At 55.4% G+C, this 19,984-nt stretch overlaps 2 protein-coding genes across 4 annotated transcripts in view; one reads left to right on the top strand and one right to left on the bottom strand.

Annotated features, from left to right (window-relative positions):
* ABCG5 (ATP binding cassette subfamily G member 5) overlaps positions 1–526 on the bottom strand; it is a 29,603-nt gene extending 29,077 nt beyond the window's left edge. The window contains exons 1-2 of one of the 2 annotated variants that reach the window (XM_062209357.1): positions 466–526; positions 160–332 (exon numbers count right to left, since the gene is read on the bottom strand). In XM_062209357.1, the coding sequence (XP_062065341.1) occupies positions 160–305 (146 nt within the window). In that variant the 5' untranslated portion in view covers positions 306–332; positions 466–526. Of the gene's footprint in view, positions 1–159; positions 444–465 lie in introns of those variants that run through there. The other variant, XM_062209358.1, reaches the window with a different exon arrangement.
* Positions 53–19,659, top strand: ABCG8 (ATP binding cassette subfamily G member 8). 2 transcript variants are annotated; one of them, XM_062209355.1, is made up of 14 exons: positions 53–130; positions 522–710; positions 4,729–4,833; positions 5,929–6,085; positions 9,805–10,043; positions 10,556–10,688; positions 10,782–11,051; positions 13,790–13,952; positions 14,036–14,119; positions 16,565–16,764; positions 17,825–17,901; positions 18,393–18,660; positions 19,139–19,266; positions 19,353–19,659. In XM_062209355.1, exons 2-14 carry the CDS (start codon positions 630–632, stop codon positions 19,488–19,490), a joined length of 2,043 nt encoding a protein of 680 aa, XP_062065339.1. In that variant the 5' UTR covers positions 53–130; positions 522–629; the 3' UTR covers positions 19,491–19,659. The 2 variants fall into 2 exon arrangements, with proteins under 2 accessions (XP_062065339.1, XP_062065340.1); XM_062209356.1 differs by lacking the exon at positions 53–130 and having other exon boundaries at positions 513–710; positions 4,732–4,833.
* Positions 19,660–19,984: the final 325 nt, after the last annotated feature.

The raw sequence follows: 19,984 nt of genomic DNA on the forward strand, positions 1-19,984 counted from the left end.
TTCCTGGTTTCCCGGCGGCAGCCCACCCTCCTCCCGATCCACCAGAGGGAGCCATAAGCCCCCAGGCAGCGCCCCCACTGGCGAGGACAGGTAGCCCAAGGGGCAAGAGCGGAGTGGCAAGGCTCAACAGGTGGGGAGAGGGCCCCGGATCTGCCTTACCTGACGCTGTAGGAGACGTGGAACACGCCCAGGCTGTGCCGGGACGCGGGGGTGGCGGCAGGCACCTCCTCCAGGCAGCCCTGGGAGCTCCCGTTTACCTGGAGCGCCGAGGACCTCCGTGGGGTCCCCCGCGGGAATTCACTCATGGCCGGCAGGCAGCAGAGACCGGCGAGCTGTGTGGTGGCCCGGCCCACCCTGAGCGCTGCGGAGCCAGTGGCAGACAGCCCGGTCTGCTCCCCGCCCGGCCCCAGAGTGCCTCGTGAGGCCCGGGATTTGGCCACCCACGGATGCCATTATCTGATGTACCTTTAGCCAGAGCGTCCTTATCTTGACAGCGGGCAGCACACACGGTATGTTTGCAGGACGCTTTGCCAAGACGGACGCTGGGAGAGAGACCGGCACAGAGAAGGAAGCCGCGGCTGCTCAGCTCTAGGAAACAGAGAGCAGGTGCGGGGCAGCCAGCCCTGGCTATGGAGCTTGTGGGCCCCATGGCCGAGAAGACTGCGGAGGGGGAAGGGCGGCAGGTGGGCACCGCCCCCCGGGACGACTCGGTGAGTGACTCAGCGCCTGCACAAGGGCAGGGGGAGGTATGGCAGAGGGGCTCCTCCTGGGGGTCCAAGGGCTGAGGGGCAGGACCCCCCCACATACACCGCGAAGGTGAGCTCCTGTCTGGTTTGTGAAGAGGGCCCAGGTAGCTTCTTTGAAATGAGCCTGTGCCCTAGAGCTGAGTTCCGGAACCCTGAGGACTCTGTTGGTATCTCTTGTGTCCACGCGGGGCTGTCAGCCCACGAATCCCAGGGCAGAAAGGGATGGTCGTGAGAGGATGGCCCCGGCTCCCCTGGGAACAAGGGAATGTCAGGGCCGCAGCGGGCAGGGCCTAGGCCTGGGAGAGAGCTAGAGAGGGACTAAGAGGCAGGGCTGCAAGGAGTCCTCCCTCAGTTTACCTGGGAAACTCCGACTGAAATTGGAGTGTGGGCGGGATCGGAAGCAGGAGGCTAAGTTGATTGACAGGGGTGGCTGATCCCCAGGCCAGCATTCTGTGCTTGCCCGTGCTGGAGAGGAGGGAGAGAAGGGGCAGAGCAGCTAAGGACTGCACACTCAACAGGGGAGCCCTCGGCCTGGCCTTGAGCTGCTGGGGCGTGGCCCAGCCAGGTCCGGGGAGCCCACAGTTTCTAGGCAGTTCTGCATGCAGCCAAGGCAAATGGCAGCTCTGCTCCCTGCAAACCCCGTGGGCCAGCGCCTGCAGGCAACAACTCCTGCAACCCCAGCTGGGGCCGCAGCGCTCATGGCCTGAGCACGGCACAGTCAGTGGTGCCCTGGGAACGTATGTGGTCCACCTGCAAGATCTGTTGATTCAGCCGCCTCAACCCGGGAGGCAAAGAACTGCCCAGCCCCCATATCCACAAATGCACATGGGCCTGGCCATTTGCAGTCTCCTCTCCGCTCCTGTCCTCAGCTGGCCCACCCTCCACAGAGACAAATGCCCAGTTTGTGTAACGGCAGGGCTCAGGGGGCCGGGCCTGGGAGAAGGTGCACACAGGCCCTGGGAGGGCACCTGGGGCCGTTTGCAGTGGGAACACTCGGGTCCTGAGTACCCAGAAAGGCGGTTGTTGGCCTACAAGATCCTTGCTCCGTGGGCAGGAGCAGGGCCCCGGCCCCAGGGCAGAGCTGTGTGAGAGCCAGGCTGAATGTTTCAACAAGGGTCCACGAGGGCCCCCAGAGCACCTGCCTCTGTGGGCAAGGCTCCCCATCTCAGCACCAGGAACGCGCGCTCTGTGCACGCTCGCTTCTCGTCTGCGCTTCCGACTCAGGAATTGAATCAGAAGTTAATACAAGGAGAAATTACAGTGTAACCCAGCAGGAGCCGAGCTGGTTACCTACAAATAAACCTGCTTTTGCTTTTTTGGGTGTCACCTGTCAGAAATTCAAGTGATGTTCTGACAGTCGTACTGATTAAGATGTCAGCCGAATAGATATTTAAGTATTTGAAAAATACCGAGGGTTTGTCAAAACCTCAGGAAGAGTCTAACACATCCTTCCTGGGAGCCAAGGAAAATATTTTAAAAGGGAACAGAGGTCGTTCCCATCCCAGGCACAGGTTTTCTTCTTCCAAAATTTGAAGCTCCCGGAAGGCACAGTCTCTTGGTGGGTCCCAGGCTGGCTCGAGGTGGCAGAATTTCTGGCAGCTTAGCACAACAAAATGGAAAGGCGAGGTGGTGTGCATGTGTGGGAGAGGCGGAGGGAGGGTGGGGGCCACAGAGCGGGGCTGACTTCTCCCCTCCCCCAGCCCCACCTCCACCTCCCTCCCCTGCTTTGGGGAGTTGGCAGCTGGGAGTCAAGAGGGGAGTAGGACCCTGAACTTACAGCCGTGGGCTTGCTCTCTCCATTTGAAAACATGTGTGAGCTATTTCAGATGGTTTAAATAGTAGTGAAGTCCCATCCACCAATTACCAATAGCTTTAAGGTCTCTCTCTTCCCAGCTCCACACACCCTTCTCCCTTCTCTCTCTCCCTGTTCCCCAGAGATAACCCCTCTCCTGAACTATGCGTTTCTCTTCCCCACAATTTCACTGTGTCATCAGGGGTCTTTCTGGTGATAGTTCAAACGCTAAACACCACAGTAGCTTTGGGCTGCTCATACTCATATCCTCCTGGAACTTGGGTGGGGGGCTCCTGCACAGACCAGCACCTGCATTCATTTCCCGCCACCCTCCCAGGGACAGAGGCTGCTGGATGTTATTTTCACATCAGTCACCAGGCACGGGCTTTTCACCTAAGGCACACGTGTGCATTGTGTACACAGCAAAAACAAACCCTGATTAGATGCTCCAGGTCAGCCTGTGTCTCTGCCTGGCCTGCCTTGCTCCCTGCTAACCACCTGTCTGGCTCTCTAAAGTCCAAGCTTCTCAGAGGTGATCTGTTTCACTGTCACATCCTCAGGTGTTTTGTGGGCTCCCGGTGTTTGGACGCTTGATTGACTGAAGGAGCACATCTGTGTGAGAATGACAGGGGTCTGCGGGAGTGTGTTAATGAACCCATGCTTGTTCCTGCATTGTAGAAGCAGGAAAAAAAAAGCAGAATGCATTAAAAACCAAAAATCTTACTACTTAGGTTCTGCCTTTGCCTGGGCCTCAATGATTTCTTTTTTTTTTTTTTTAATATTTATTTATTTGAAAGGCAGAGTTACAGAGAGGCAGAGGCAGATAGAGAGAAAGGTCTTCCATCTGCTGGTTCACTCCCCACATGGCTGCAAATGGCCGGAGCTGGGCAGATCTGAAGCCAGGAGCCAGGAGCTTCTTCCAGGTCTCCCATGCGGGTGCAGGGGCCCAAGGACTTGGGCCATCTTCTACTGCTTTCCCAGGCCATAGCAGAGAGCTGGATCAGAGGTAGGGCAACCAGGACTCGAACCAGCGTCCATGTGGGATGCCGGCACTGCAGACTGCGGCTTTACCCACTATGCCACAGCGCTGGCCCCTCAATGATTGAATTGATGAAATAGGGAGAGTTCAGAGCTGCAGATGGCTAGTACCATCCAGGGTGCCAGCTGATGCCGTGAAACACTGATTTGTTTGATGTACATTCAAATGGAAGGTCACTTCCATAATCGTGATGACGGGGAGGATGGTGATGATGATGATGGCAATGACGATGCTGATGGTGGTGGTGTGATAATGATGATGATGGTAGGGATTTCCTCTGAAATTTCCCAGTGGCGTTTTCAATGGCATTATTTAACAAAACTCATCAAAATAAGATACAGTTTTTCTTGGGATGGAATCTTCACAAATGTAGAGCATTAACATGTTGACAGACAGGGCCGGCGCTGTGGTGTAGTAGTAGGCCATCTTCTGCCTGCAGTGCGGGCATCCCATATGGGCGCCGTTTCATGTGCTAGCTGCTCCTTTTCTGCTCCAGCTCCCTGCCAACAACCTGGGAAAGCAGTGGAAGTTGGGCTTCTGCACCCAAGAGGGGGACCCGGAGGAAGCTCCTGGCTCCTGGCTTCGGATTGGCTCTGCTCCAGCCTTTTTGGGGAGTGAACCAGCGATGGAAGACCTTTCTCTCAGTCTCTCCTTTTCTCTCTCTCTGTAACTCTACCTCTCAAATAAATAAATGCAATCTTTAAAAAAAAAATATGCTGACAGTTGTTTTCCTCTTACCTGCTACATTAGTGAGGTCTATTTTGCATAATGAGATATTAAGCCACATGAAGGGGAGAGAAAGTTCAAGGCCAAATGTTTGCCACCTCCCAGCTCAGGTCTTCCCTGAGTGCAGAGGTCATGGCTCTGTCTAGCCCGGGACCTCCTCCATAAGCTGCTTGTGTTCATGTTCTGCTGGCCTGAGATTCAAGTTCTCTGGGTCAGGAGCTCTCCGGGAAGAAGCCTCAGAGCTCTCTCTGAAGCTGGGAGGAGCTGTGCCCTCAGCGCTGCTCCTGTTTTCTCAAGACCCCGGCACTCCACGTGCACAACCCTGTCTCGTGCCGATCTGGACCCTCTGCCACATCTCACTGCTGCTCTCGCCTCCTGGGTCCTCAGCAGCTTCCACATGAGCCCCTCCCCTCTCTTGTCTCCAGCAGGGCCTCCAGGACAGTTTGTTCTCCTCTGAAACTGACAACAGCCTGTACTTCACCTACAGTGGCCAATCCAACACCCTGGAGGTCAGAGACCTCAGCTACCAGGTACAGGTGCACCTGTGTGGAGCGGAAAGGCGTGGGCAGGGAAAGGAAGGGAGATTCCGTCGTGCAGGTCTCCTGCCCTCAAGGACAGAGTCCAGTCCACCTTGAATGCCAGCACCACAGAAATTTCCCTCACTCCCTCAACAACGACGTGTGTGGTAGCTGTTGGCTGAGCCATGAGAAGATAATGACACCCTTGAGAAAGGGTAAAAAGCAAACGCCATGGATCCATGGGGAAAAAAATCTCTTACATTTTTTTAACTTTATATTTTGAAATAATTTTCTACTTTTGAAAAAGTTGCAGAAAAGTAGTGCTCCTATCATGCCCACTGTTCTCCTTCTCCCCGTGTTGACATAGTGCATGAATGCAGTATAATGACCAAATCCAATGATTGACAGGGGCAATGCTGTCACGAAACCATAGACTTTATTCACATGTCATCAGTGTTTGTGGATTTGTTTTAGTAACATGTACTTTCCTGGAGCTAGGAAAGCATCTAGAGTGAGGGACAAGTGCCAGCCTACCAGAGGTCTCAGGAGCCCCCTCCCGCATCAGAGTTGAGTCTCTCTCCCCGTCTCCCCAGGGGAGACTGCATGTTGCCTGAACGGGTGGTGAACCCTGGAGGCCTGAGTCTGGTTTCCTGCAGGTGTGAGCTAGAACACGCTAATGAGCCACACGCACTCTTTCTCTGCTCTGCCACTTCCCAGCGGTGACTTTGAGCAAGTTACTTCGCTGCTCTGAGCCTCATCCGCAGAGCGGGCATTGTTACAGAGCCTCTACAGGTTTGCAACGAGGATTGAACAATGGCCATCAAGTGTCCCTATGTTTTGCACATAGGAAACCCTGTATGAAGTGTTAGTAAATTACCATTCTGTCGAGACATTTTTTTCAGGCTGGATCTTTCTGCCTGTTTTGCCCTTCCACGTGCTTCCCAGCCCCTTATCTTCAAGCTTGGAAACAGCAGCCTCTGTTCTCAGAATGATGGGGTCCGGCTGGAATCTTAGGTCCTGTTGTCATCAGCAGGGGGCTGTCCCCGTAGAAAAGGCCCTACTGGGCACATTAGGCTCACAGGGGCACTTTCCAATGTCTCCCTGCAGGTGGACATGTCCTCCCAGGTGCCTTGGTTTGAGCAGCTGGCCCAGTTCAGAATTCCCTGGCTATCTCACAACAGCCAAGACTCTCGTGAGCTGGGCATCCAGAACTTGAACTTCAGAGTGACAAGTGGGCAGATGCTGGCCATCATTGGGAGCTCAGGTACCACTCGGGGCAAAGAGGCAGGTGGGGCCTCTCTCTCTCTCTCTCTCCCCCCATCATCTCTCTCTCTCTCTCTCTCTCTCAATCTCAATCTCATCTCTATCTCTACCTCTATCTGTCCCCTAGCATGCAGAATGGGGCACCGGAAACAGGGATGCTTCTTGCACAACTCTGCTGCCTGATAGAACAATACAGCAGGATGGTTGAGAGCACAGGTTCTGGGTTAGACTGATCTGGGCTCAAACCCCAGGTCATCCACTGACGGGCTCTCAGGTGGCCGCTGTTGTGAACCGTGAGTGGGTTCTTTCCACCAGAAGCTGCAGCCAGCACATCCATCTCAGGGTAAGAGCACAGAACGTGTGCATACCACTCCCCCCGCCACCCCGTGCCCCGTTAGTATCACTGGTTTGGTTGAGGGCAATGAAATTCAGAGGTTGGACAGGAAATGTAGCCGAGGGACTAGGGGCCCTCGGCTCCAGGCTCTTCCCTCCACAGCCAGACAGCAACTGGGCACAGCTCCACCCCAGCGCTCACTGCTCAGCTGCCCTTCCAGGTCATAGTTCAACCTCCGACCACCAGTGAAGAGCCAGCTTCTGGGAGTGCCTCAACGGGCCACTTCCTCAGGCTGGATTTAAACTTACAGAACGTCGGAGATGACAAGGGATCTCTTGTCCTACCTTTCCTTCTCCCTAAGAGTTGGGAAGCATTTTTAGAGGAACACTTTCAAATTATCTAGTCCTCAGTGTTTCTAGAGTGTTCTCCTGCCCCTACACACACACACACGCACACACACACACGAGGACACTAATCCAGGGCATTTGAGTGATTCTCCCTGAACACACACATTCAATGCAGACCTAGAGCTTGAACTTGTTCTCTTGATTCTTGGGCCCAAGTATTTCTCCCTGGCACACCCTTACACAGTGTTAGAGAGCACTTTCTACCTTTTCATTAATCATTGCCAAAGGCAACTTTTTGACCGTCTGCTCCAAACTTTTACACTCTTGATAGAGAAGTTCTGTTTATCGTCTAACCAAAGATCAAAGGAAGCATGATGTGTCAACGCACTTTGTAACGGAATCAACCTGCACAATCACAAGTCCCTCCCACCCTGGCCCTGGCCTTGCAATTCCAATATAAACAAGAAAAAGGAAGATCCCCCATAGCCAACGATTTCCTTTGTATCTGTAACTCCTGATAGCTTTACTTGTTGTACCTGCCTTTTATGGCTGAACTGAGCATTTTGGAGGTGCAGGGCCCTTATTGGAGTCGCCATGGTGAGTGCTGAGTGCATACCACTCCCCCCGCCACCCCGTGCCCCGTTAGTATCACTGGTTTGGTTGAGGGCAATGAAATTCAGAGGTTGGACAGGAAATGTATTGACTGCTTTCCAGGCCTCCTGACTGTGTTCGGCAGCCCTTGGCTTTATGTTTTCTCAGCTGAAATCATCAAAGGGATTTCATAGAAAGGTTTATGAATAACGTTTCCTGTGCCTTGTACAATACAGACACACATGTACACAGACACACACGCCAAGAATGCTGATTCTAACTTCTCAAAAAACAAATAAAAAACAGTCTCAGGCATTTTACCTTCTTCTATAGAACCAGCAATGCCGAAAGGTTGTTAATTCCAAGTAATGAATTTGTTGATGTGGACATGTGGGTCATTTTACAAGGATCTTGGATGCCCACGAGTGTTTTCTCCTGGTGTTTAGAGGGTCTCCCTCAAGGCACCAGACATCCTCCCGGGCCTCTCGGCAGGCTTGGCTCGGGAAGGGCAGCCTCCTAATTCTTACTGGGCATCCTCTGGTCCCTGTGAGTGCTGGCAAACTCCCCTGAAGTCCCCGAGCCTGGATCTGCTGGCTGAGCCTGAACAGGGTGCTGGCTGGAAGTCCCACTCCCTGGCTATTTATTTTCTTCCCTGGCTATTTTGTTCCACCTACGTTCTCAGGGACCTTAAACGAGGTGCACCCAGGAGGCAGTGTCCACCCCAGGAGCCTTGGGGCAGTAAACATGGGGTCACATGGGGGACCTTCTTGATTTTTGGAGTTTGCATGGGGTGCTGTGGGGCTTTTGGCAGGTGACATAGGACAGTGGCAAGGAGGACTTGTCACATGTGTGTCCTGGCACTTTCATAGTTTGAAAACAATTGTGAAAAAATTGGAAATCAAAACTCTACCTGGGGGGGTATTGGACAAAACTTGGTACCAGTCCAGGGACAGGAAGCTGTCCTCCCAGTCTGAGCCAGTTGGCATTCACAGCTTATAGGGCTCTCAGAAAAGGGCCCTGGTGCCTGCTTTTGGAACCCAGACCCAGTCTGGGGCTTACTCCCCTAAATCAACAGTAATAAATATGTCATTCAGAAGTGGGTAACGTTAACCTGGGTGCAATAGGTCTTTTTTTTTTTTTTTTTTTTTTTTCTAAAAAAGAGAGTAAAAAGTACCACCGGTATAGATAAGACAGAGAAGGGTGTGAAGATGATATTCAGAACAGGTGTGTACCTTGTGCTATAGTTTTTAAATCATTTTCACACCTTTTACATCTCTGGTTTTTTCTCTCTCATTTCTCAAAATATGTTCTGGTTTTGCATTTTTTAAAGATTTTATTTATTTATTTGAAAGAGTTAGAGAGAGAGAGAGAATCTTTCATTCACTGGTTCACTCCCCAAATGGTGGCAACAGCGGGGGTGTGGGGGGTGGAGTGGGGAGAAGCAGGCAGAAGCCAGGAGCCAGGAGCTTCTTTCAGGTCTCCCATGTGGGTGCAGGGTCCAAGCACTTGGGCCATCCTCCAATGTTTTTCCATCTGCAGGGAGCTGGATGGGAAGTGGAGCACCTGGGACTTGAACTGGTGCCCATAAGGGATGCTGGCATCATAGGCTGTGGCTTAACCCACTATACCTCAGTGCTGGCCCCTGGTTTTGCATTTTCAAAGGACATCCTTTTAATAGAGGCAGAGGTTTCGGCAGGCATTTGACCCGGCAGCTAAGACAACCACTTGGATGTTTGCATCCCATGTCGGGGTGCCTGGGTTCAAGTTCCAGCTCTGCTCTTGATTCCAGCTTCCTGCTAATGTGAACCCTGGGAGGCTGCAGGTGATGGCTTCAGTAGTTGGGTTCCTGCCACTCACATGGGAGACCTGAATTGAGTTCCCTGTTCCCAGCTTCAGCCTGGCCCAACCCAGCCGTTGCAGGCATTTGAGGAGTGAAATGAGTAGGTGGGAAAGCTTGGTCTTGCTTTCTCTATTTTTAAAGGCATTCTAGGAATGCTCCGAATTATTCTCACAAAGTCAGCTCCTGAGCTAAACAAGGTCGAGGCTGGCTGGCATGTTCACCAGCCAAAAGCAACTTCACTTTGCAGTGCAATTAACACCAGGCTTGCTTGGGGAGAAAGGCGCTGGTTAGCAGTGGGAGGGGCAGACGCTCCCAGCAGAGGCACACCTGAGGCAGCCCGCACTCCTCCATCCTGTGGCCGCTGGCGGGCCCTGGCCTGAACCCCAGCATCCATGTGCCTGCCGTGGGTGCTCACGTTGGCTGTATCTGAGAGGCCTTGGGGCTGTGTGTGCTGGGGCCGCCCGCTGCAGGTGCAGGATCTGTGCCACCTTCCCTGGGCGCCAGTCCCTTCCACAAGTACAGAGCAGTCCCGGGTGCTGGGGGCTGGGAGTGGGGGAGCAGTGGCCCCCAGGCTGGCCCTGTGGAAGCTCTCTCTGATGGCTTTGCAGGCTGTGGGAGAGCCTCTTTGCTGGATGTCATCACCAGCCGCGACCATGGAGGCAAGATCAAGTCGGGGCAAATCTGGATCAACGGGCAGCCGAGCACGCCTCAGCTGGTGAGGAAGTGCGTGGCCCACGTGCGCCCACACGACCAGCTGCTCCCCAACCTGACCGTGCGAGAGACCCTAGCCTTCGTTGCCCAAATGCGTCTGCCCAGAACCTTCTCCCAGGCCCAGCGGAACAAAAGGGTAACTACCTGTCCCCAGCCGTGACCTTGGGGTCTGAGAAGCCATGCTACCCTCCCCTCCCCGTCCCTTCCCTGGCTCGCATCAGTGCCCAGCCACAGGCGGAGTCTGAGCAGGCCAGCCCAGCATCCACCTGCACACTAAACCCCAGTCCCTCATCCTCACCTCAGCCCCAGGAGGTCCCCTTCGCAGCGCCTGGCCCGGGATGGGGTGAGTTTGTTGACAAGCTTCCTGGTCATCCACGTGGGCAGGGAGCCCACTCATCTAGTCCCCAGGTCATGGCCACTGTCCCCAAAACACAGCCCGATGCCCACGGAAGCCTGCCCGGAGCTGTGGAAAGAATCAGGAGAGCAAGGGTGGCGGCTGGAGCTGGGGGCCCTTTCGCTTAAAAACCCAGGGGGCAGCCACAGGTGGTTTTAGACTTTGGCTCTGCACCTGCCCAGGTGCAAGGGAGGACCGCGGTGGCGGCAGCCATGGCATTGGCCTTGAGCCGTCTCTTGTCTGGCCGCTCCCAGGTGGAGGACGTGATCGCCGAGCTGCGGCTGCGGCAGTGTGCCGACACACGCGTGGGCAATATGTACGTGCGCGGGGTGTCAGGAGGTGAGCGCAGGAGGGTGAGCATCGGGGTGCAGCTCCTGTGGAACCCAGGTGAGGCCTGTGAGCCCCAGGGGTGGTGGGTGCGTGCCCCACCCAGCCGGAGTCCTGCTGACTCACTCCTCTGCCCCGCTGTCTGTCGGGAAGGCATCCTCATTCTGGACGAGCCCACCTCCGGGCTGGACAGCTTCACGGCGCACAACCTGGTGAAGACCTTGTCCCGGCTGGCCAAGGGCAACCGGCTGGTGCTCATCTCTCTCCACCAGCCCCGGTCGGACATCTTCAGGCTGTTTGACCTGGTGCTGCTCATGTCATCAGGCACCACCATCTACCTGGGGGCGGCCCAGCACATGGTCCAGTACTTCACATCCATCGGCCACCCCTGTCCCCGCTACAGAAACCCTGCGGACTTCTATGGTGAGCTGGCAAGGCCAGCGGCCGGCGCCCTGGCACCCAGGCACCTGCACCCCAAACTCTCTTCCTGGGGAAAAACTCTCTGAGCTGTAGGAGAGGAGAGGCGAGGATGTGGGTGATGATCCGAGTGGGTGGAGAATAGGGGGTCAGTCATCCAAGGATGAAACGCTGGCCGTGAGGACCCTAAGCAAGTGGCTTCTAAAGCAAAGCCATTCTTCTATGCAGAAATTTCCAGGAGCTCCAAAGATCAGAGGATGTGGAATCCAGGGCAGTTTGCGTCAATGTCTGCAACTATGGTCTTTGGTCAGATTCTGTAGACAAACTTAGGATATTCCAGGTCAGGCAGGGAGGCTGCAGGTGCATGGTGGTGGTGGGGGCCCAAGCCTGGGCCAGCATGGGGCATTTTTGCAATCTTTTTTTTTTTTTTAAGATTTATTTATTTATTTGAAAAGCAGAGTTACAGAGAGGCAGAGAGAGAGAGAGAAGTCTTCCATCTGCTGGTTCACTCCCCACATGGCCACAATGGCTGGAGCTGGGCTGATCTGAAGCCAGAAGCCTGGAGCTTCTTCCAGGTCTCCGACACAGGTGCAGGGGTCCAAGGACTTGGGCCATCTTCTACTGCTATCCCAGGCCATAGCAGAGAGCTGGATCTGAAGTGGAGCAGCTGGGACTTGAACCCATGCCCATGTGGGATGCTGGCACTGCATCCCTTTTTGGCAATCTTAACTGATGAATCTCTAGATATGAAAATGGCTCTTTTCTGTCCCAGACTTGATTTCTCCTGGCTCCTGAGCCCTCAGCATATTACACTCAGGAGTGTGTGAGCCAATTTCTTCTAGCCACCTGCGCTGCAAACACCAGCTTGGATCTGAACTGCTGAGCAAGGTATGGCTCCTCACAGCTGGCTCTGTTGTACCATGGCCAGGGGAAGCAGCAGTCATGGTTCGTCAGCTTCCTCCCAGGATGGCAGGAGTTACAAGGACCTCACCCATAAATAGGATGCCAGGGACCGTTCCCTCGAAGGCGTGCACCAGGGCCCAAAGTGCCAACTCCACAGGGTCTCCTGTTTGAGCCTCACGTCTCCATCAGGCCAAGGGCATCAGTATCTCTACAGATGGCAAGACCAGAGCCTGCGGAGCTGAACACCTTGCCTGCCGTGGCACAGCTGCCAGGCACACACCTGGGGTGCCCACCTGGTGTGCCCAGCCCCAACCCTGACCATCTCCTGCTGCTTGTGCCACTCTTGCCACCTCCCACCCTTGTCCTGTGTACTCACATGGCAGTCACGCTGCTCCCTGTGCCCAGGGGACAGCCGGGCTCCTGCTGGGGTGTCACCCATGCTCAGGCCGGGCATCCAGAGATGAGTGGGCCAAGGGCCCCTGCCCACCTGATCACCAGGAGACATGGGAAGAATCCCAGAGAAGAGCTGATCATAGGCAGATGCTACAGCAGACTTGGGAACACTTTTTCTTTAAGTGATCTCAGAAGGGTGGGGGGAGGTGCTCTTGTCTACAAGCCCTGGGGTGCCCAGTGAATTTGGTGTTTTGAGCCATAGCCCTGTACCGGGGATAATCAAGGTTTATATCATCTTCCCAGACATTAGCCTGCCTACAAACATGCCATGAGGTAAGAGGAGGGAAGAGGTGGCACCCAGCCAGGGCTCAGCTCTAAGGAAGGAATGGAGGGCAGGCAGGAGAGGCGTGCTAGTCCTGGGCCCAGCTGGTTGGAGAGAGGCCCGGCTGTGCCTGGGGTGGGGTGCTCTGCCTTTTTAGGCATTGCATGGGCCCTGTGCGAGGAGGGCTGCCCTGCGGGCTGCCAGATACTCCCCCTCCCTCCACCTGGCCCCCTGCAGGAAGCACCCCCAGAAGATGGCTGCCCCGTTCTTGCTGGCTCAGCTCAGCACCTCTGTAGAGCAGCTGACCAAAGGGCATGGATGGCCGGCGCCGTGGCTCAATAGGCTAATCCTCTGCCTGCGGTGCCAGCACCCCGGGTTCTAGTCCCAGTCAGGGCACCAGATTCTGTCCTGGTTGCTCCTCTTCCAGTCCAGCTCTCTGCTGTGGCCAGGGAGTGCAGTGGATGATGGCTCAGGTGCTTGAGCCCTGCACCCGCATGGGAGACCAGGAGGAAGCACCTGGCTCCTGGCTTCGGATCAGCGCAGTGCACCGGCCGCAGTGGCCATCGAGGGGTGAACCAATGGAAAAGGAAGACCTTTCTCTCTGTCTCTCTCTCACTGTCCACTCTGCCTGTAAAAAAAAAAAAAAAAAGGCGGGGGGGCACAGAGTCCTCTGCCACAGTTGCCTGGTCTTTGGCTCCCTCCATCCCCATGTTCTCCCTCTGTGGGCAGCTGCTAGAGAAGCCAAGGGATTAATGGACGGTGAGGGGCAGAACAGCAGGAGCCCAACCTGACTAGTCCACCTCCCACGAGCAGGCGCAGCTGGGAGGCTGGAGTTGGAGCCTGGGCATTGGGCTTTGACGCTGAAGGCTCACATTCAGGCCTGGGATGTTCCCACGATGAGCCTGGTGATGGCTGGGAGTGAGGAGGGGGCCCGGGGCCAGGGCCTCTGCTGCTGACACATCACCTTCCCCTGAGGTTCTGCAGAAGTGGTGGGGCCTGGCAGGGCGCTCTGGCCGTCCCGTCATGACTCCCCCTCTCAGAGGGGCAGGAGCATGTCCCAGAGACCCCGAGGGCTGACACAGGCCAGGCCCCGGGTGGCCCATGACCCTGCACCCTCTGCTCACAGTGGACCTGACCAGCATCGACAGACGCAGCAAAGAGCAGGAGATGGCCACCAGGGAGAAGGTCCGGTCCCTTGCGGCCGTGTTTCGGGAGAAAGTGCGGGACTGTGATGACTTTCTGTGGAAAGCAGAGGCCAGGGACCTGGATGTGGGCACCTGTGTGGAGAGGTGAGGCTGGGCGACTCTAGGGAGGCAGCTCCCAGCAGCAGGTGCCACTGCCTGACCTGGTCACGTACTCTGCCTCCCAACAGCCCGACCCTCGCACAGGACGGCGACACCCTCCAGAGCCCCAGCGAGCTGCCCGGGGCACTGCAGCAGTTCACCGCGCTGATCCGGTAATTGTCACTTCATCCCCGTCCCACCTCAGCCAGTACAGCACTAAGCCCTCGCCATCTAAAGGAACATGGGGCAGGCGTTCGGTGAAGCAGTTGAGGCGCCACCTAGGGGTGGGCATTGAGGCGCAACAGGTTAAGCTGAGCCTTGCAATGCCAGCACCCCATGTGGAAATGCCAGTTCCAGTCCCGGCTTCTCTTCCCATCCAGTTTCCTGGGCCCTTGCCACCCATGTGGGAGACAAGGAAGGAATTCTTGGCTCCTGACTTCAGCCTTGGCTTTTGTGGCCATTTGGGGAGTGAACTAGTGAGTGGGATACTTCTGTGTCTCTTTTCTCTGTCTCACTGCCTCTGCCTTTCAAATCAACTAATGATAGGTGCCCCTTAGAATACCACATCCCGGGCCAGTGCCGTGGCTCAATAGGCTAATCCTCCGCCTGTGGCACCGGCACACCGGGTTCTAGTCCCGGTCGGGGCGCCAGATTCTGTCCCTGTCGCTCCTCTTCCAGTCCAGCTCTCTGCTGTGGCCCGGGAGGGCAGTGGAGGATGGCCCAAGTCCTTGGGTCCTGCACCCCATGGGACACCAGGAAAAGCACCTGGCTCCTGCCTTTGGATCAGCGCAGTGCGCCGGCTGTAGAGGCCACTGGAGGGTAAACCAATGGAAAAGGAAGACCTTTCTCTCTGTCTCTTTCTCACTGTTCACTCTGCCTGTCAAAAAAAAAAAAAAAAAAAAAAAAAAAGAACGCCACATCCCACATCGAAGTGCCTGAGTTGGCGTCCTAGCTCAGCGTCTGATTCCAGCATTCTTGCTAATGCACACTCTGGGTGGCAGCAGGTGGTGGCCCACGTACTTGGCTTCCTGCCGTATTACATGGGAGACCTGGATTGAGCTCTGAGATCCTGGCTATGACTTGGCTCAGCCCCAGCTGTTGCAGGCATTTGAGGAGTCGAAACAGCAGATGAAAGATCTCTTTCTCTTTCTTTCTGCCTTTCAAATAAACACAAATTAAAAGGGAAGGGGAGACCTTGTGGTATAGCCAGTAAAGCCGTGCAAAGATGCTGGCATCCCATATGGGCACCGGCTGCTCCACTTCTGACCCAGCTCCCTGCTAATGCGCCTAGAAAAGCAGCAAAGGATGGTCCAAATGCTTGGGCTGCCGCACTTGTGTGGGAGACCCAGCAGAAGCTCCTGGCTCCTGGCTTCGTCCTGGCCTAGCCCCGGCCATTGAGGCCACTGGGGAGTGAACCATGGATAGAAGATTCTCTCTCTCTATCTCTCTTTCTCTGTGTGACTCTGACTTTCAAATACATAAATAAATCTTTAAGAACAAACAAAAAGTTCAGCAGTCCCCGAGACTCTCAGGTGGGAAGGGCAAGGCCCCTCCACACCAGCCCCAGAGGGAAAGCAAGTCCCTCTGCGTGGTGAGTGTTTCCCCGGGCGCTGACGTTCTGATCCAGGACAGAGGCCACGGGCTGCAGGCCGCTCTGCCCTGCATGGTTGTGCTTCGGTGCACCCCAGCTCAGCGTGATTTCTTCGAGGCAGGTTGTCAGGCTGCTGATTGGGAGGCGGAGTCATAATCACGTATCGGAGTGCCCACTGCCCGCGGACACTTAGTGTCTCCTTAAATCCTCGTAGCGACTCGGTGAGAGGTGTTGCTATCCCTATTTCACAGGTGAGAAAAATGAGGCTTACAGAGATTAAAGGACAGCCCCCAAGGTCATAGGGTGAGGGGGTGTGGTTGACACCTCTTTCTTTTGTTTTTCTTTTAACGATTTACTATTTATTTGAAAGAGAGTGACAAGGAGAAAGAGAAGGAGAGACAGACATCTGCCTTCTGTTGATTCACTCCCCAAATGGCCACAATGGCCAGATCTGGCCCACGTAGAAGCCAGGGGTCCAGAACTCCATCCAGGACCCCTACATGGACGTCAGGGACTCAAGCACTTGGATCCTCTGCTGCCTTTCCAGGCGCGTTGGTAGGAAGCTGAATGGGAAGCAGAGCAGCTAGGAGAAGCACCGGCACTCTGATGTGGAATGCGGGCGTGTTAAGTGGCAGCTTAACTTACTGCACCACGCCAGCTCCCTTTCTCTTGTGTGTGTGTGTGTTTTAAGATTTATTTTATTTATTTGAAAGAGTTACAGAGAGGGGTAGAGCCAGAGAGAGAAAGAGATCTTTCATTCCGCTGGTTCACTCCCCAAATGATTGCAACGGCCAGAGCTGAGCTGATCTGAAACAAGGAGCCAGGAGCCAGCAGCCTCTTCCAGGCGGGTGCAGGGGCCCAAGGACTTGGGCCATCTTCTACTGCTTTCCCAGGCCATAGCAGAGAGCTGGATTAGAAGAGCAGCAGCTGGAAGCCAAACTGGCGCCCACATGGGATGCCGGTGCTGCAGGCTGGGGCTTCACCCCGCCGTGCCTCAGCACCGGCCTCATTTTCTCTTGTTTTTAAGCCGTCAGATTTCCAATGACTTCCGAGACCTGCCCACCCTCCTCATCCACGGGGCAGAGGCCTGCCTGATGTCCCTCGTCATCGGGTTCCTCTACTACGGCCACGGAGACATCCAGCTCCCCTTGATGGACACCACAGCCCTCTTGTTCATGATCGGAGCTCTCATTCCTTTCAACGTGATTCTGGATGTCACCTCCAAATGTGAGTGCCACCTGCTCTCATGACCACAATGTGCAGCAGCCGGCCCAGGCTGCAGCTACTGCCCTCTAAGCTGGTCCACGGCTGGCCTCTGTCTTCCTCTGAGCTCCTGGGGGAAATGGGCTTGCCAGAGAATTGCATAGTGATTGTGAAATAGAAGACAATCACTGGGGAGCAGGAATTTGATGCATTAGCTAAGACGCCACTTGGGACACCCATCCTATACTGAAGTGCCTGGGTTCGCGTCTCAGCTCTGCCCTCAAGTCCAGCTTCTTTCTAACGTGCACCCTGGGAGGCAGCAGGAGACGGCTCAAGTTCTTGGGCCCCTGCCATCCACATGGGAGACACAGGTGGAATCCGAGGCTCCTGGCTTCAGCCTTGCCCAGCTCCAGCTGTTGTGGGTATTTGGGGAGTGAACCGACAGATATGAGTATTCTCTCTCTTTTTGTTTCTCTGCTTTTCAAAGAATAATTTTAAGACAATATTTTTTAAAGTTCTCACATTAATATGAATATGCAAATGAAAGAAAATTACTGATCCTGTCCCAACAGGATTTAGACCTGCCAGCAGTACACAGCCAGTCTTGCTCACCCTCACCAAACACCTCAATTAGGATGGCTTGACTGTGCCCATTTTAAAAAATCACAAGAAACTTGAGCCATATAGCTACTTTTTTCTTTTCTTTTAAAAAGATTTATTTATTTATTTGACAGGCAGAGGTTCACTCCTCAAATGGCCTCAACAGCCAGGGCTGGGCCAGGCCCAAGCCAGGAGCCAGGAGCTTTCGCCAGGTCTCCCACGTGGGTGCAGGGACCCAAGCACTTGGGCCATCTTCTACTGCTTTCCCAGGCCACAAGCATTCTGTTGGATGGGAAGTAGAGCAGCCAGGACACAAACCAGGGCCCATATGGGATGCTGGTGCCTCAGGCAGAACCTGAACCTACTACACCAGAGTGCGGGCCCCATATAACTACTTTCAATTGTGTTAGGAGAGACCCAGAATCAGAAACACTGCTGATCCTTTTCCCTCTCTCATTCTCTCCTCCCCGCCCCGCCTTCACAGGCCACTCGGAGAGAGCCATGCTCTACTATGAACTGGAGGACGGGCTGTACACGGCGGCTCCCTATTTCTTTGCCAAGGTGAAGGGTCAGGGCTGAGAGTGAGCAGGCCCCCAGGCTGGGGGTAGGGGGAGAGGCCGCATGGGGCGGGGCGACATCTGTGCCAGCAGGTGCCTTGTTCCCAAGGGGCTGGCAGATCCAGAATGCCAGGACTGTGGGCCAGGCGTGCTAAAAAGGAGGTGGCAAACACCTGGCAGACTCCATGGCCCCAGAGCAGGCCAGGCAGGCATGAGCAGCCGTATGTGGCTCCCTCTCAAGGCCACACATCCACAGGGCAGGGCAGGAGGGGTAGCACTTGAGAGCAGGTGTTAGGAGAGCAGAGACGCATCCATTGTCTCCCTGGAGTGAGTTTCAGCTTCTGGGTGTGGTGCAGCAGCAACCAGGGTACCCCCTGAGGCGGCCTGGAGGGGGAGGGGCTGGCACTTTGCGAGGGCAGGGGTGCGACCTTGAAGCCTAAAACAAGGGCACAGCAAGGAGTCTGAGTCACGTGCTAGTCAGGGCGTCCTTTGCAGATCCTCGGGGAGCTGCCGGAGCACTGCGCCTACATCATCATCTACGGGATGCCCACCTACTGGCTGGCCAACCTGCGGCCGGGCCCGCTGCCCTTCCTGCTGCACTTCCTGCTGGTGTGGCTGGTGGTCTTCTGCTGCAGAGCCATGGCCATGGCCGCCGCCGCCCTGCTGCCCACCTTCCACATGTCCTCCTTCTTCTGTAACGCCCTCTACAACTCCTTCTACCTCACTGGTGGCTTCATGATAAGCCTGGACAACCTGTGGGCAGGTGAGACCTGGCCAGGCCTTTGAAGAAGCTGCCCACATCCAGAAAGGGAAATGCATAACGGTCAGCCGAGGGCTGCGGTTCTGGAAGCCGGAGCTTGGCCCGCCCGGCAGCCCGCGCAGGGCACTCGTCCATCCGAGGAGACACATGGCCGCTCCTCGCAAGCCACCTGACCCCCTCCCTCTCTGCAGTCTCCCGAGGGCCGGGTCGATTGTGAAATGTCCCCTCGGCTCTCCAGCCCAGCCCTGGCCCCGCCACTGGGCCCTGGGCCACTGCACACTGGGCCCTGGGCCAGAGCTCGCAGGCTTGCAGAGTGAGCTTCCTAGGGTGCAGTTTCAATCCCTGCTTTGTCAGAAACCTCCCGGGGCCTCAGCCATCTCTGGGTGTGCCTTGCTTCCGTGGGACCAGGGCCCTCAGCCTCTGGCCAGTGACATAAGTGCGTCCCGAGGCTGGGGCACTAACGGGCTCTCGTCGTCCTCAGTGCCGGCGTGGATTTCCAAGGTGTCTTTCCTGCGGTGGTGTTTCGAGGGGCTGATGCAGATCCAGTTTAACGGGCGCCAGTACAACACGCAGGTCGGCAACCTGACCTTGTCCGTCCCAGGAGATGTAGTAAGTAGCCGAGGCCCGGCGTGTGCGCGAGCCCACAGCCGGCCCAGCAGCGTCCTAATGCGCGGCCTGCTTGTGTGTGTCCCCAGATCGTCAGCTCCATGGACCTGAACTCGCACCCGCTGTACGCCATCTACCTCATCCTCATCGGCATCAGCGGTGGCTTTCTGCTCCTCTACTATGTGTCCTTACGGTTCATCAAGCAGAAATCCAGGCTGGACTGGTGATTCGCGGCAGGACCCCTGGCCGGCGGCAGACCCCGCCACCGCACTCCCTTCCCCCGGGAGCACACGGCCCGGGATGCTCTTCTCCATCCGGCCCCGGGGGTGCAGTGGTACAGGTCGGCCACAGGATGGCAGTAGAATAAAGACAGTTGAGAGGGCTATCTGCTCATGGCCGGAGCCTGTGATTTCTGGGAGCGGGAAAACCTATACTTGGTGGCACGTACAATATCGCTAATTCATTTCCTTTTGACGATGACTATATAGACAGCTCAATATAGGACGGGAGAAAATTAGATCTGAATTGAGTTGGTAGGCTCTGCAGAAGTTTGTTGGACTCCAAATGGAACAATAATATAATAGTTAGCAACATGTCTGCCTTCCAGGGTCCCCAGACTCTGTGCTGAGCCACTCTCCATACACAAAGCGACATAAAACACACCAGGAAGCTGCCAAGCCCTCTCTTTGTGTGGGACCTTGGGCTCCAGAAGTCAAAGTAA

This window comes from Lepus europaeus, chromosome 13 (assembly GCF_033115175.1).
Source record: "Lepus europaeus isolate LE1 chromosome 13, mLepTim1.pri, whole genome shotgun sequence".
Taxonomy (NCBI): Eukaryota; Metazoa; Chordata; class Mammalia; order Lagomorpha; family Leporidae; genus Lepus; species Lepus europaeus.

What these genes read in the sequence shown, in the direction of transcription:
- ABCG8 (XM_062209355.1), top strand. Translation starts at nt 630, where the DNA reads ATGGAGCTTGTGGGCCCCATGGCCGAGAAGACTGCGGAGGGGGAAGGG. An exon ending in CAGTTCACCGCGCTGATCCG is followed by an intron (nt 14,120 to 16,564) that starts GTAATTGTCACT and finishes CTTGTTTTTAAG; the next exon opens with CCGTCAGATTTCCAATGACT. An exon ending in TGTCCGTCCCAGGAGATGTA is followed by an intron (nt 19,267 to 19,352) that starts GTAAGTAGCCGA and finishes GTGTGTCCCCAG; the next exon opens with ATCGTCAGCTCCATGGACCT.